The sequence below is a fragment of the Salvelinus namaycush genome, chromosome 13 (genome assembly GCF_016432855.1).
Source record: "Salvelinus namaycush isolate Seneca chromosome 13, SaNama_1.0, whole genome shotgun sequence".
Taxonomy (NCBI): domain Eukaryota; kingdom Metazoa; phylum Chordata; class Actinopteri; order Salmoniformes; family Salmonidae; genus Salvelinus; species Salvelinus namaycush.
The window spans coordinates 17,186,793-17,204,345 of NC_052319.1; the positions used below are offsets into that span (position 1 = coordinate 17,186,793).

Sequence of the window (17,553 nt, forward strand, 5' to 3'; positions counted from 1 at the left end):
GTCAGTGAGGAACAAAAACCCGGACGACGTTGGGCCAATTGTGCGGCGCCCTATGGGACTCCCAATCACGGTCGGTTGTGATACAGCCTGTTTCCTGTGGAAATGGGTTTGTGCTGGGCTGTGTTCTGTTTATGGGATGGAACGAAAATAGTTACACAAAGATAATATATATTATTCTCCTCTGAGCTTAGACGATTTCTGTACAGTTTGTTTTGTTTCTCCCTCACTCTCATGTTATGAATGTCATAAGGACGTTTAGGCACATTTAGTGAGCTAAAATCTGTCAAAGCTGTCCATGCTTTCCCTCTCCATAACCCACAACTGTTTGGTTGAGGTCCATCACTCTAACCACTGCTGCCCCTCCCTCCCTCCCTCAACCAGGTGAGGCTGTTCCAGTGGAGGAACAGCTGAGCAGTAAGGAGAAGAAGAGCAACAGTGGTGACGCAATGGCCACGCCCATGATTGACACTATCGCCCCACCGCCTGTCCCGCTATTGGACGAGGAGAAGACCCGATACGAGGGGCTCATCACCGACTTGTACCAGCAGCTGGATGACAAGGTGGGCGGGGCCAGAGAGGAATGGATCGGGCTTCCCAGTCTTAATGTTCACGGTTTCCGATAATGCCGAGAGCACATGAATGCAGCATGATGACTCACTGAGTGATGAGGGGTCATGGTCATGGATGACTGAAAAGGGGCTGTGTCTGTGGTTAATTGAGGTGGGACAGTTTGTAGATTTTATGAACCACAAAATGGCTTTAATCATATGCAAATGATATATAATCTCATACATGCATAATTCTGTGGAATTATTGTAAATCTGGTTTAATGACCCAGACATTTACCTGATTAGATTGATTATCCTCAGGTCATAAATCTCAAGTCAATTAACTGTTGGGAAAATAAACATTGGTGTGCACACAAATCTGTCTCACACTAGCAGCCATAGCCCTGCTTTAGCTAACCCCCCCCAAAAAAGTGGATTACAGAGTCTTGGTCAATCCAAACCTGAATGCAACATTTTTGTATTGTATTTTTCTTCTTTCCTCCCATCTCAGGATGATGAGATCAACCAACACAGTCAGCTGGCAGAGAAGTTCAAAGAGCAGATGATCGATCAAGATGAGGTAAGCTTATCCAACCCTATACAACACATCTCCTTCATCTAGATGAGGTGAGCTTATCCAACCCTATACAACACATCTCCTTCATCTAAATGAGGTAAGCTTATCCAACCCTATACAACACATTTCCTTCATCTAGATGAGGTGAGCTTATCCAACCCTATACAACACATCTCCTTCATCTAGATGAGGTGAGCTTATCCAACCCTATACAACACATCTCCTTCATCTAGATGAGGTGAGCTTATCCAACCCTATACAACACATCTCCTTCATCTAGATGAGGTAAGCTTATCCAACCCTATACAACACATCTCCTTCATCTAGATGAGGTGAGCTTATCCAACCCTATACAACACATCTCCTTCATCTAGATGAGGTGAGCTTATCCAACCCTATACAACACATCTCCTTCATCTAGATGAGGTGAGCCTATCCAACCCTATACAACACATCTCCTTCATCTAGATGAGGTGAGCTTATCCAACCCTATACAACACATCTCCTTCATCTAGATGAGGTGAGCCTATCCAACACATCTCCTTCATCTAGATGAGGTGAGTTTATCCAACCCTATACAACACATCTCCTTCATCTAGATGAGGTGAGCTTATCCAACCCTATACAACACATCTCCTTCATCTAGATGAGGTGAGCTTATCCAACCCTATACAACACATCTCCTTCATCTAGATGAGGTGAGCTTATCCAACCCTATACAACACATCTCCTTCATCTAGATGAGGTGAGCTTATCCAACCCTATACAACACATCTCCTTCATCTAGATGAGGTGAGCCTATCCAACCCTATACAACACATCTCCTTCATCTAGATGAGGTGAGCTTATCCAACCCTATACAACACATCTCCTTCATCTAGATGAGGTGAGCTTATCCAACCCTATACAACACATCTCCTTCATCTAGATGAGGTGAGCTTATCCAACCCTATACAACACATCTCCTTCATCTAGATGAGGTGAGCCTATCCAACACATCTCCTTCATCTAGATGAGGTGAGTTTATCCAACCCTATACAACACATCTCCTTCATCTAGATGAGGTGAGTTTATCCAACCCTATACAACACATCTCCTTCATCTAGATGAGGTGAGCTTATCCAACCCTATACAACATATCTCCTTCATCTAGATGAGGTGAGTTTATCCAACCCTATACATCACATATCCTTCATCTAGATGAGGTGAGTTTATCCAACCCTATACAACACATATCCTTCATCTAGATGAGGTGAGCCTATCCAACCCTATACAACACATCTCCTTCATCTAGATGAGGTGAGCTTATCCAACCCTATACAACACATCTCCTTCATCTATATTCCTTAGTCTCGTAGATTGACATGCTGTAACTTGATAAAAGTGAAGGTATTCATCAAATTGAATTAGTGCAATGAGCAAAGGAGTATGTTTTTTACACTCATAAACAGAGTGCATAACTTGAATTTGTGTTTATTGCCATCTAGTGGTGATATTGAGTTGCACCTTCCCCATTTTAACCTCAGAACAGCCTCAATTTGTCGAGTCATGAACTCTACAAGGTGTTGAAAGCGTTCCACAGTGATGCTGGCCCATGTTGATTCCAAAGCTTCCCACAGTTGTGTCAAGTTGGCTGGATGTCTTTAGGTGGTGGACCCTTCTTGATACACACAGGAAACTGTTGAACATGAAAAACCAAGCAGCGCTGCAGTTCTTGACACAAACCGGTGCGTCTGGCACCTACTACCAGACCCCGTTCAAAGGCACTTAAATGTTTTGTCTTGCCCATTCACCCTCTGAATGGCACACATACACAATTCATGTCTCAATTGTCTCAAGGATAAAAATCCTTATTTAACCCGTCTCCTCCCCTTCATTTACACTGATTGAAGTGATATCAATAAGGGATCATAGCTTTCACCCGGATTCACCTAATCATTCATGGGAAGTGTTCATGTTTTGTATACTTAGTGTAGACCTTTGTTTCATCACGCACATCGCACGCTATGCAACTTCTGTAGTAGTAGGGACTCCGTGTCAGCTGCCTACTCTGTGAGTCATATCAGATACAAGTATTCTGTCCTTAATGGTTTTTAAAGAAGGAATTATAGAAAGGGATTTGTAAAAGAAAGACATTGCCATGGTAACACGTCCATTACGCTCTAGGCAAATAGTCAAGGGTTTGAAGGCTGGAGCAGGGCACAATCTAACTGCTGAGAGAAACAATTGCTTTAATGCCATTCTGTCATCTTGTCCACCTCCTGTGAAGTGCATTTGTGCTTTCATTTTGGGATGTGGATTTATAATACCTCGTCTTGTGCCAGAGACTGTAGGATGCTTCTATCCTGGTGTTATATTTGGGGGGTCTAAGTACTGTGCTGGAAACGTATTGTTTGATTGAATTTAGCGTGTATATGTTATTTGTGTATGTGCTAACGTGTGTGTGTGTGTGTGTGTGTGTGTGTGTGTGTGTGTGTGTGTGTGTGTGTGTGTGTGTGTGTGTGTGTGTGTGTGTGTGTGTGTGTGTGTGTGTGTGTGTGTGTGTGTGTGTGTGTGTTTACTCATCTCACCTGCACGTCCATCTAGCTGCTGGTTTCGGCCCGTAAGGACTATGAGAAGCTGCAGGAGGACCTGTCCAGGCTGCAGAGGGAGAACGAGGTGGCCAAAGAGGAGGTGAAGGAGGTGCTGCAGGCCCTGGAGGAGCTTGCTGTTAACTACGACCACAAGAGCCAGGAAGTGGAGAACAACAACCGCTCCAACAACCAGCTCAGCGAGGAACTCAACCAGAAGAGCGTGAGTCATATTGGGAGGAAGTTTGGTCTCCAGGGCTGTGTTTCATTCCAGGAAGATCCCTCTCCTCTGAACACACTAACCCTTTACGGTAGCAATCATCATCAAAATTGTTAAAAGATTTTTAGAACAGTTCTAATGAACGCAACAGTTGTATAATGTATGAAGATACTCCAAACGTTTAGAATTTTTTAAACAGAGTGGCTGTATCCCAATTTCCCCAGGCTAAAAATACATATATTTCTGCACATTTACAGGATTTTTTTTTTTTGTGCCAAACTCCGCTGCCTAAGTAGCTGCGGTGCTGAGTGCTCCGTTGCCGCTACCCCTTCCTTGATCGCCTATGTCTGGTCACTGGTGTAGCCTACAAACTTAATGTTGTGCACAAAACTGTTCCAACTATTGCATTCCCTCAGTAAGCTGTAAAGCATAAGCGTGATTTCCTACAAACTTCATGTTGTACACAAAACAGTTGTGGAGCACCATGATTCAGTAAGCATAAGTGTGATTTCATATTCTTTTTTTCAGGAGGGGAGTAGGCTGCATGCAGCTATTTACAGGTTTTACACTAAATGTGTTATCGACATGTTTGGTAGGGCTGGGAATTGCCAGGGACCTCTTGATACGATATTATCACGATACATCGGTGCCGATACTATATGTATTTCGATTCTCACGATTCTGTATTTATTGTGATTCGATACTGTGATTTTATTGCGTTTCGGTGTTCCAAACATATTGCTCACTGTATGTTTGCTGCAGAGAGACAAGAGAGCCATGAGAAAACTAGTTTTGATCAGTCAGCTATGAAGGAAAATAATGGAGTTTTGGTGCAGGTACAGCCAACTAGTGCAATTTTTTTTTTCTCAATATTGTTAAAACGATACAATATATCGTAATCACTCCCAAACTCATTGACGATCATAGATAAATTCTGCTTCATCTCAAGTTATAAAATTATGGTTATCCAATGATGGGATTTATAAATAAATAATATGGGCTCCCGAAAGTACTGATCTCTATAATGTAAAAACCTTTGGGAAGCTCATATTCTGAGCTAGCCATTAAAAATGGATGGTCCACAGATCTAATTGAACCTGAACGACCCTTTAACTGGAACAGAATATGGACAAATATGACCTTGGCATCCCGTAATCTGAACCATCAATTTATACATTTTAAGTTTGTTCACAGACTGTATTTAACACCAAGAAAATGTTTTACTCCCAACTGTTCCCTGTGTCCCCTAAATCAGGTTGGCACATTCCTTCATATGATGTGGGAGTCACCTGCAGTTAAATGCTCCTGGGGCAAAGTTACAAAATTATTTTTTAATATAAATATTCAATGCTTTGCATCTATTATGTTACTATGTTACATGATGCTAACCCCTTGAATCTCTCAATCAATCAGAGAAGATTATTGCTGGCAGGCAGCACTGCTGTGAAGAAAATGATGGCTCTAAGATGGCAATCACCCCACTCTCTACCATTTAACCAGTGGATTCAGTTACTATTAGAAATGATAACATTAGAATTATGAACAGCGAGAATGAATGGTGCTAGTCAAGGAATCATTCAGGCCTGGACAAATATACTTGACTGTAAAGAACAGTCTCAGCTAAAGCCCCACACATACAAACCAAGTATATACAGTACCAGTCAAAAGTTTGGACACACCTACTCATTCCAGGGTTTTTCTTTATTTTTACTATTTTCTACATTTTAGAATAATAGTGAAGACATCGAAACTATGAAAGAGTGTGCAAAGCTGTCATCAAGGCAAAGGGTGTCTACTTTTAAGAATCTCCAATATAAAATATATTTTGATTTGTTTAACACTTTTATGTTTACTACATGATTCCATATGTGTTAATTCATAGTTTTGATGTCTTCACTATTATTCTACAATGTAGAAAATAGTAAAAAATAAAGAAAATCCCTTGAATGAGTAGGTGTGTCCACACTTATGACTGGTACTGTACGTATATTTAGACTTGTTACTTTCTTTTCTTTCAGGCCCACGGGGCAGGGGTGGTACCGGGGGTCATCTCAAAACACAGACACGCAGTCTAATTAGCGATCGAATGTTATTTTTTCTTCATCATTGCAAACATTGGCTAAGCTGCGCAAGAAGCAGACATGCAGTCAGGTAGTGTTATTTTTTTCAGGAACTACGATACGGCAGAAACTGTAAAGATCACCCTACATCATCACACAAAACACTGATTGTTTTTGCTCCAACGAGTAGGGACTGCGTCCTGCTTGTGCAACTGCAATATCTGTTACGACAGACAGAGAAGATTGTAGCCTTCATAATATAAATGTTTTGGAATGTTCGTTCAAATCGCCGCAGGGTTTTTATTTCAGCTGTTCAGAAGTATGAGGCAGAGACATAGGTTACATCACCATGGTACAGAAGAGGGTGTGTAATGAGCGAAATGTGAAGCGAGGGGGAGTGTGAACATCAGCTGTGTTAGAAAAACAAATGTGTGAGTTAAATAACACATGGGCAGAATGTGATCCGGATCCTTAGCTTTGAGAAAGAGGTTTCCAGAGGGACGAGCGGCGGCGGGCGTGTATCCGTGGCATGGCATTTAAAAAAAATATCCATCAGATATTGACTGAATTATTGCACATACAACATTTTACTGGCATGGACAAATAATGAATGAAGTTCAGGTATTACATTTGTTGTCAGCATTTTCTTAGAATGTGGGGAGAAACGACAGGCACAAGAAAAAGTATGAAAGAGTGGCAAGAGTAAAATGAAAGCAATCAATCCAGTGAGATTGAAGTGATTTTTCACCCTCAAACACAGGAAATAGGAAAAGACAGATCCTCAGGTGGGCGGGGCATCCGCGTTGCTACAGATCTCAAAGGACTGGATATGTACACCTCAGGAACAATTGCTTTCACCTACCCAGTTGTCTCAGATCCGTGAAGGAGAGTGAACAAGGGCAGAGGGAAGGGAACATTCCTGGAATGAAACTCAGACCATTTCTCTAGCATTCCTCTGCCCCGTTCAAAACATATTCTAGAATATGGATTATGACTGGACTGTGATTGTAAAATGTGTGTGCGTTTCAGACCACTCTGGAGGGGGTGCAGAGGGAGCTGTCCAGTCTACAGGAGCTCAGCAGTCACCATAAGAAGAGAGCAGCAGAGATCCTCAGTCTACTGCTCCGAGACCTCAGTGAGATAGGAGGCATCATCGGCACCAGTGACCTCAAGGCTGTAAGGATACACATTATACAGACATATTACACAATTACACACTTACACTCATACACACATATACACACTCTGTCATTGAGACACACTACCTGTTACAAACAGTTTTCCATACAAGCACATATTTCATACACTATCTCACTCACTCTCTCTGCTCCTCAGATGATGGAGGTGAATGAGGTCATCGAGGAGGAGTTCACCATGGCCCGTCTTTACATCAGTAAGATGAAGTCGGAGGTCAAGTCTCTGGTGAACCGCAGCAAACAGCTGGAGAGCTCCCTTGTCGACACCTCCCGCAAGATGCAGGCCAATGAGAAGGAGCTGGCCTCCTGTCAGTTACTCATCTCCCAGGTAACCAGGAAGTGGATTTAGCATAATCTTATATATAAAACAAAAAACTGTCCACTCTCATTGCCCTTCAAGACTTGTTGAATATTTTCCTTTTTTCAGTTAACTATTCTGTTCATGCAGCTTGGTTGGAAAGTGAGGTAGTAGCTAGGTTTCAATCCAATTGGCGACAGATTTTCATGCAAATATTTTAAAAATCTGCAGAAAAACAATATGCGCATTTTCCCACCAGAGATGTGTTTCCATCAAATTGACTTGTTGCAGATTAAAAGGCTGTTCGTGATGACGTAGTGCACATAAAATACCATTTGCGGTTAAATTCCCATGTATCAAATAAAAAGTGCAAGTTAAATGGGTTTCCTTCGCATTTTCAACTCTACTGATGGTTTTCTCACAAAAAATGTTGCGTTATATGTGCCCACTATTGTATTGGCACGTGTGCTCTATCCAACAGCGATATCTGAGCGCTGTTGGATAGATTGCACATATAGTCAACATGATGAGATTATTATTATGGACAAAAGAGCGAGATTCTTTTTATTTGTCAGTCGACAGCCAAGCATCGATCATCATGTCACCAGAACATGACCCTCGATATTTATTGGAAAGGAGCATCAAGCTCATCATCTTGCACATTCACCACCCTGTGAAGTTAATCATAATTCATTTAATCTGTAGCCTAATAAACGTCATGCTTTCCTGTTGAGTCGTAGTGGGAGGACCACACAACATGTCATCGCGTGACTCCAAGTTTACTTCCATACGATGATTATTACAGTACATCAATATTTGCGCATAAAAACGTTTCCACCAACATTTTCACCGACAATAATTCATTTTACAGACACAAAAATATGTGACACACACAAAAAGAGCTCACCCTGTCTAGCGTGTTTTGTCCAAATTTGGAAAGTTTACCGAAAACAATCTGACCTGTCATGACATTTTTTTATCCGACATTTACTTTACTCGCATTAAAAAATTGGATGGAAACCTGGTTAGAGAAAGTATTCTTTTGCACTGTTATTAACCCCGTCCCTGCCTGATGGTGTGTGTCCTCCATGCAGCACCAGGCTAAGATCAAGTCTCTGACAGACTACATGCAGAACATGGAGCAGAAGAAGAGACAGCTGGAAGAAAGCCAGGACTCCCTGATGGAAGAGCTACACGCACTACATGCACAGGGTGAGACACGCGGACACCAACACAAACATGCCTGTCACCAATCAGTCCATCACACAAAGAAAAATAAACTATGTCTCTTGTTTTTTCATTTTTCATCTCCACAGAGAAAATGAAAGAGGTACATGTGATGGATAAGCAGAAGGAGCACCTGACCAAACTGCAGGATGCAGTGGAGATGAAGGTAAAGATCTTTCTATTGCTCTCATTCTCCCTCTCTCATCCCTCCCATTTTCGATGTACCCCCCCCACCCCCACTCTCTTTCAGGTTCCTGTGAAAGATAAATAAAATCAACGAACTTTGACCCTTGACCCTGTGTTCCCCTCTGCACTCTGTAGAAGACCCTAGAGGAGCAGATGGAGAACCACAGAGAGGTGCATCAGAAGCAGCTGTCTCGCCTGCGGGATGAGATCGACCACAAGCAGAGGGTCCTGGACGAGCTCAAGGAGTAACATCCTTTTTATTTATTTCAGTTACACGTCTTTTTACACGTCTTTACAAGTCCCATTTCAGGTAGTAAACATAGTCCCATGCGATAAGGACAGTATGTACAGTGTAGCATTGATTTATACTATACTGAATAGTGACCACTGTGCTCTCCCGCTAGTCTGAACCAGGGGTTGCAGCTGGAACAGAGGAAGCTGCAGTCAGACAATGACAAACTGAAGGCCGAGGAGCTGGAGAAGGACGAGCAACTGCAGAAGCTTGTGTAAGTCTGCCTATTACACTATCTACCACAGCGCTGTTCTGTTCTCCTCAAACGTGTGTGTATTATGGTTATAACATGGTCATAACGTGGTTGTAACATGGTCATAACATGTTTGTAACATGAAATGAATTGCCAAGCCCTGAACACCATGTGTCCTCTCTTTCTCTCTGCTGTAGCTTCATGAATGAGAAGAGAGAGCAGGCCAAGGAGGACCTGAAGGGGCTCGAAGAAACTGTGGTGAGTGGAGGGAGTTATTATAGCGTACGTCTCAGGTGTTGATTGATGTTGAACTCATTGACCATGAGATGTATCAATTCCACCAGGCCAAGGAGCTTCAGACCCTGCACAACCTGCGCAGGCTTTTCATCCAAGAGCTCACCTCCCGCGTCAGCATGGTAAGTACAGGAAGGATAGGTTATTGGGGGAGATATCTCCTTAAGGCTCAGCTGGAATGTTTCCACTCTGTAAACTTTCACATATGCACTCATTTGTGGGCTTACTGTATGCCTTTACATCCACCTTTTCTGCTAACAACTAACAAGGCTGTTGCCATTGTTTGGTGAGGTGTTATTGGTTACTAAGGCCAGAAGGCGAAGGCAACAACAAACCAAGGTGACTTTAGGAACCAGTTTCCCACACGATGTACCATATACTGTAAATGTCAGCAGTTGGGGTGTGTACCACCACACCACCAGTCACGAGTCATGACCCAGTCAAATTCCCTCTTGGTCACGATAATCCCATCCAAAACTGTGCAAATGAATGGCGCTGATGGGTAGCCAACCGAACTTGCTAATGGCCCTCGCTAATGGCCTGGTACTCGGCACTATATTGTCCCTCTAATCATTCGCTAAACACTTCCTGATTTAATTTGAGTAATCGGAATAATGAGGACAAATGGTGATGGGAGTTAGAGCTCCAGGCCCGAAATGGACACAGAATGCATGAATACATTTTTAAAACACGTTCCCGAAATGACCTAAAGAACAACTGGTCTGATCCGAGTGAGGGAAGCAGCAGAAAAGGCAATTGTTTTGTTACTTTATTAAACCGGAGCGATGGAGAAAGGGAGAGAGAGAGAGACACAGAGCTAGCAGCTGTAGGTCAGGGAGCGGAGGCCATGCTGTGTGTTAATGTGAGTGTGAGTAAGACACCGGAGGCTCAGAGCACCTGAGCAGAGACATGGAGGGAGAGACCGCAACTACTGTTATCTCGTGCTAAACTAACTTCTTGCTAGTTATTTATTATCTCATTAGATTATATAGTATATCGTATAGTACCTGTCTTGACTGCATCAAACCGAGAGACGCTAGCTAACTATGCTAATTGAGGCTAGCCATAACATTACTGCTCTTCTCACTGTCCTACAGTTAGCCTACACATAACAACAACTTGGTCGTCGTAGCCTTACTTTCTCATTTCACTTTTTTATTTTATTTTTTTATTTAATTTTATCCCATTTTCTCCCCAATTTTCGTGGTATCCAATCGCTAGTAATTACTATCTTGTCTCATCGCTACAACTCCCGTACGGGCTCGGGAGAGACGAAGGTTGAAAGCCATGCGTCCTCTGAAGCACAACCCAACCAAGCCGCACTGCTTCTTAACACAGCGCGCCTCCAACCCGGAAGCCAGCCGCACCAATGTGTCGGAGGAAACACCGTGTACCTGGCCTCCTTGGTTAGCGCGCACTGCGCCCGGCCCGCCACAGGAGTCGCTGGAGCGCGATGAGACAAGGATATCCCTACCGGCCAAACCCTCCCTAACCCGGACGACGCTATGCCAATTGTGCGTCGCCCCACGGACCTCCCGGTCGCGGCCGGCTGCGACAGAGCCTGCTCGCGAACCCAGAGACTCTGGTGGCGCAGTTAGCACTGCGATGCAGTGCCCTAGACCACTGCGCCACCCGGGAGGCCCTCATTTCACTTTTAATACTGTCATTTTAATTCCATCTTCCATTGATTACATATCCCCTAACTTGCTTGCCCCACAAGCAGAGCAGCAATGCAATTGTCTCGGGTCTCCGCGGGAAGCGCAAGGATCAGAGCGCATTCCTTTTTTGCAACTTTTTCCAAATCATTAATATAGAGTCGCATCATGCAGCCCATATGTTTTGATTTCTAAGACATTCCCAGATATATAGGCCTATTGCAACTAAATAAATAGTGGATTTTATTGTGATAGTGTAGGCTATGTTAAATAGATTTATTAAACTTAGTAACATGTAGATGTTCTAAAGGCGTGCATCAGCAGCTTCTATGCATAGAAGCCCGGAGATGCTAAACATGTTTATGTTAATTAACAGTTAATTACCTTGAGACCGGCAGTGATTTGCATACCACTTACCGTCTGACACAATTTTGTGACCGCCACAGCCCTATGTGTGATGTCACTTCCTTGCTTCTGTCCAATCAGAGTGCAGAAATGGATAATGATGAGGCTGGGGGCAGCCTGGCTCAGAGACAGAGGATCACCTTCCTGGAGAACAACCTGGAGCAGCTCACCAAGGTCCACAAACAGGTAGGAATCACACGCACGCACGCACGCACGCACGCACGCACACACACACTGTAACTACATATCCTCCTCTTCCCCGTCTCTCCTCTCCAGTTGGTGCGCGATAACGCCGACCTGCGCTGTGAGCTGCCCAAGCTGGAGAAGCGTCTGCGGGCTACGGCTGAGAGGGTCAAGGCCCTGGAAGCGGCCCTGAGGGAGGCCAAAGAGAGTGCCATGAGGGACCGCAAACGCTACCTGCAGGAGGTGGACCGCATCAAAGAGGCCATGCTCTCCAAGAACGCCTCCAGGAGGGGGCACTCTGCACAAATAGGTGAGAGACAGTGGTGTCGTGTCTTTGACTATGCCAGATTAATTGCTATGACATGCTATTCTATAAAATAATTTCTCCGTAATTAATATTACCTGATTGAACTAATCAGGTAAATGTAATTAACTAGAGAGGGACACCACGAAAGAATGTTTATAGAGCTGTTATCTTCCGAATAAACTCTTAAAGATTTAGTAATATTTTACATCCATAGCAGTCACATTAATCGTCATTTTATTCAGTCTCATCTGAAAGTGGTAAATCCTTGGTTATCTGCAAGAATCCTGGCTAACAAGTTGAATCAGCAATACAAAATTGGGTTTAATTATTTATTTACTAAATACCTAACTAATCACACAGAAACACACATACACAATTAAATCATAACTTGATTACAAAGTGCCGTCATAAAGAAAAACGTCCCTAGCGGGCGGAATAGATATGACAGCTTGTTACACAAAGGGAAGGGGCTGAGTTTTAGTGAAAGAGCGGGAGACTGGAACAGGACCGAAGCTGTGCTATCGTAAATACAGTATCTTATGCATTCTAAATTACCGCCCATTTGAAAAGGAAAATGCAATAAATATTTACTCTGAGCTGCGCTTCAGTAGGTTGGTGGTAGATGGAAGGCCGTCTTGCCAAACCGAGTCCTCTGTCCTTTGAAGAATGTCTCCGGTGGTCACTGGATACGTTGGAGTAGCGTCGATGTGTAGTAGACGGGATACTCTGACTGTCCTTCCTAACCTGCGTTTGTAGCAGCTGTTGCTAACTCAACGGCTAGGAGGTATCACTTCTGTAGTGAATACGAGTTCAAAGTTCATACCATTTACAACCAAAGTCCATGCTGATGTTGGCTTAGTTCTGTAGTTATTATCTGAACCATTCTGACATCGGATCGTCATCCTAAATGTACCCGGAACAGGAAGTTATATTTTTGTCAATGGCTTTTATAGTGGAGGGAGAGGGGTGTGTCTGAAAAGTTTATAACCCATGTCTCTTCACAGGGGCGGGCCCCTAGTTGAGCAGAAGCCCAAATTTATGAAAATCCAAATCTCTCATTTGGAAGCTAAAATTACATTTAATCTCTTCACAAATAATTTCATATTCAAACATTTGAATTAAACAACAATTCCATGTGAATCCGATACCTCTGACGTTTAGACTTTCCACAGTAGAGTTTATGTCATTCTATCATTGATGAGAATGTGTCAGAGGGCAACCGAACTGACATAATATACCTTAAGTACCACCGCATATGTTCAGTTGGTCGGATTACCAGAATATAGTTCATTTCCCCCCCCAACTTCTGATGTTCTCAGAATCTCTATGTTAACCAATGGGTTTTCTTATGTCACATCAGTTATAGTAGGGAGAGAGAAAAAGGGGGAAAGAGGTATTTATGACTGTCATAAACCTACCCCCAACCCAACGTCATGACAGTGGTACACAGTAGAGAATGTAGGGAGAAGTTGTCCCCTACATGTGTCTCAGGGAGCTTCATGTTTCATACTGTATCCAGTGATAAATGATTTCCAGGTAACTTAAATTTAGCTGACATATCTCTGTATTAATATATCTGTGTGTGTGTTGTACAGGAAATTGTATGAAAAGTTTCATATCAGTGTATATTCCCTGCCTCGCCCCTTCTCTCTCTGTAGCTAAGCCCATCCGTGCAGGACATCAGCAGCACTCCACATCCTCTCCCTCAGCGGGTCATTCCATCCGTGGAGGCTCTATCCGCGGGGGTGGAGGGGTGTCTAGCCCTCACCACCACCGCCACCCGGCCTCTCCATCACCCCACCGCCAGCAACAGCAGCAGCAGCAGCAGCAGCACCGCAGCAAATAAAGCACAGGTTAGTACAGGACACATTGTCATTAGTCATTGATCAATTCATTAGTTAAATAAAGTGTTTTGTGGGAATATATGTACGATTTTAGTGCTTAGTTTGAGGTCCAACAAGTGGATATGCCTTGCGACTGCTCCAGAAAGCTTAGTAGATCCCTTCTCTCTGATGGACTCCAATGACCTTTCCTACTTCCCACACTGCTCTATTTTTAACCTTACAATTCCTTACAATTTATTCACAGCTGAAATTGAAACAATACAGCTGTTAAATGCTTGATTCAGCCAAATCACATCTTGGAAGAAATGCGTATGGTAACCCTGAGCCCAGCTGTGTGGCCATTTCTCTTTTTGTCACGCGTTTAGCATGACTTAATCACATTGGACTAATTGATGATGGGGTCTGGTATTGGCCCACTCTGGTGCCTTTGGCCTTTGAGAAGATTAATGACAGCCAGGAAACCAGCCATTAATTAATGAAGTCTCAAAGGCTTTAATTCAGGCTTTAATCAGCCCTGAGAGAACTCTGGGAATCACTTGAGGTTTACAGAGAAAGCCAAAGGCCTCAATGACATCTGTGTTGGTGCCAATATCTAGGTCAGGACCAAAGCATTCACTCTATTCTAGAAACTAGTACACAAGATCTGAATCTTAAAGAGCATTAGGGTCCCTAGGAAAATGTTCAGAGGCACTTTAGCCTCTACATTTCAAATATAAAGTTCAATATTGGTCCTCAAGGGGGCAGCACATGTATATATAAAATCAGAGCTTTGTGTTTTTTGTCCCTTTCATGACCTCATGTTATCTGAAATACTTCACCAATCTAATGCTATTACCTCACACTTACAATGCGATACTAGGCAATCGAACCATAAACAATCTCTTTCTGAGTCTCTCCCTGAGTCTTTCTCTCTCTCTTTTTTTCACAGCTGCAGGTGGAAGCTGGATTTTCCAGCTGGATGTACAGACCATATCTCCTCTCCGTTGGGACCGGACCCCACTCCAGGACTGTCTGGGATATTCTCTTTCCCCATGGACCTTGCTATCTCTCTCTCTAACCACTGGGACCAATCCTCCTCTCCTTCTCTCACCACTCTGCCTTTACTGGGACTCCAGACTCCTCATTCCTGAAAAAAACACACTCTGTAAGCCAGATATCTTTATTAATAGGTCTCCTATCCTCATGGTCAAGAGGAAAGAGAGACTCCGTAATGCTGAACAAGTGCTTTTCATCTCTCGCCTTCTTGAATCTCTCTCACTCTCACTCTGCCTCTGTTTCTGATGCTCTATCGATATGCCTCTCTCTCTCTCACTCTCTCTCTCTCTCTGACTGAAATGTGTAATGAGCTACTACTATATGTTGTTGAGGGTGATGTCTCTCTGGTGCTTGTTCAGTGTTGTATCTTGTGAAACAGGCTGGATTTCCTTTAAGATAAATTATGAGAAAAGGTGGTTTAGAGGGTTACATTGAATATGGTTGTTTAGGGGTTTCTGTCTAACACCAATACCCTCAGAAACAATAGAAGGGACACGGATGTTGTTAAGGATGAACGTTTGGAGACACAGTTAGTATTGTAGTGTGTTTTAGAACCCACATAGTGTTTTTTGATGAATGTTTAAGATCACCTTTAAAAGTAGTGGTTTTGAAAGGAGTACTCTGTTTTGTACTGAATTTTGTTGATTTAATGATTATTATTTGCGCAACTGCTATTTATTTTACACATTTTATTTATGCAACATTGATGTTAGTTATTTGAACATGTGCTTTGACAATATCACACACTACTGAAGTCACGTGAAGATTCTATGGTCATACTTTACTAATCTACCCTGCTTGAGATGCACATTGTTAAGATACAGATCAACTTTCTTATTGTAAACATTTCTAAATCAGAGTATGTATCCCATATGGTTTTAATAATTGCCAAGCTACAGTAACAACATTTTAAGACAGCATTGGAGCAGATTGTTGAGACAGAACATTGAATTTCCTGCAAATATTTTCTATATTCTTGGTTTCCGGGGCATTGAGTCTTTTCATTTGTGTTACATGCAGACCAAATCGAAATACATTAATGAGGTGCTATGAAGCCAAAACTGACGGATCGTACAGCTTGTGAAAATTTCCAAGAAATATGAGGAATTAGACCTAAAAGATATATAGGTATTTTGTAATGCCTAACATGGTTATTATACCGTATTTCCTTCCTTTGCTGGGTTTCGTTTTTTGCTGCTTTAGACTGAATGTCTCACATGCCAGGTTGTTATTTTAAAAGGTGTATCGTCAATTATCTTTATAAATGAAGGTGTAGAAAAAGATGATTGAATACCTGTGGTAATCTGAAGTTGAAGAGATGATGAGCCGTGTGATTGGTTGTTTCCCCACTGCAATGATGCTGATCAGCCCATCAGTAGATCTTGCAGTGTATGGGCTAGTCGGAACTGAAGTGTTTGAGTTATAGGGTTTATCAGGGATTTCATGTTTGGTCTTTCTGGATTTACTCTCTCCGCTCTAAAGAAGTAACACAATCAGAATGGTTTACAAATTATATAAGGTTATCATTGGTCTGGGATCTAGAGTATTTCCTCCATGTCACTTGTCTACTTGTGGTCCACCTGTATTCATGGTGCTAAAGGATATTCGGGCTAATGTTTTGTAGATATCTGCTCACTGTCATGTGTCAAATCAAGTGCTTTTCAACTGCCTCTTTCATTCTAGTTCACAAAGTCTAAATAAGTGTTTTTCTGAACTTTGTATGAGGTAAGGGAAAAAATTAAGACAGTCACACAAATACAAATACAAAATAAAAAATGCTTACTTACGGGTCATTTTCCAACAATGCAGAGTTAAAGATAACGATTCAATGTTTTTTTATAATGTCTAAGTACACAGTGAATAATGAATTATGCTGTTGTGAAATGTGTTCTATTAAGGTGTCTTGGAACAGGGTCTAGCATTCGTTCACCTCTCACACTGGTTTCCTGTTGAAAGTCATGCATTAATTTACTTACACATATGAATGACCCTTCCTTAAGGTATTATCATGATGACTGTTGGCTTCTGTCAAATTCCTGAGCTGAATGTCATTTCCTGTTTTAAATGTAATTTATCTTATCGCTTCTCTCTCGCTCGCTCTCTCTCTTTCTCTCTCTCCATCTGTCGCTCTCTCTTCTGAAGTGTCTTTGGTCACTGTTAGTAACTCTTAGTCTGAAAGATTTGCAAAGAAAGCGCTTGAGTCAACTATCAATGAGGTTTATGGTACAAGGGACAATGTTGCTCAGACAACGGTTTTCATAAGTTAAAGAGAAACTCTGACATAAATCATACTTAGCCATTTTCTCATCATATGCCATATGTAGGCCGATGTTCACCACAAGATGTATCTCTGTCCTGTACCTAATAAGCTACCACACTGTTCTGTTCGGACAAAATAGTGCTGTTGATGATGACTGCATGGTGTAAGATAGCAATTTCAGATGTCAAGATTCATTAAAATAA

The 17,553-nt window shown here is 42.4% G+C and overlaps 1 protein-coding gene across 1 annotated transcript in view; it reads left to right on the plus strand.

Annotated features, from left to right (window-relative positions):
* The window catches only part of kif5c (kinesin family member 5C), a 32,993-nt gene extending 18,936 nt beyond the window's left edge, over positions 1-14,057 (plus strand). Inside the window, exons 12-25 of the mRNA XM_039006263.1 lie at positions 382-560; positions 1,060-1,128; positions 3,712-3,918; positions 7,005-7,148; positions 7,311-7,499; positions 8,564-8,681; positions 8,786-8,862; positions 9,018-9,127; positions 9,287-9,388; positions 9,565-9,625; positions 9,712-9,783; positions 11,803-11,907; positions 11,998-12,214; positions 13,870-14,057. Of these exons, the coding sequence (XP_038862191.1) occupies positions 382-560; positions 1,060-1,128; positions 3,712-3,918; positions 7,005-7,148; positions 7,311-7,499; positions 8,564-8,681; positions 8,786-8,862; positions 9,018-9,127; positions 9,287-9,388; positions 9,565-9,625; positions 9,712-9,783; positions 11,803-11,907; positions 11,998-12,214; positions 13,870-14,057 (1,838 nt within the window). The remainder of the gene's footprint in view (positions 1-381; positions 561-1,059; positions 1,129-3,711; positions 3,919-7,004; positions 7,149-7,310; positions 7,500-8,563; positions 8,682-8,785; positions 8,863-9,017; positions 9,128-9,286; positions 9,389-9,564; positions 9,626-9,711; positions 9,784-11,802; positions 11,908-11,997; positions 12,215-13,869) is intronic.
* The last annotated feature ends 3,496 nt before the right edge of the window (positions 14,058-17,553 follow it).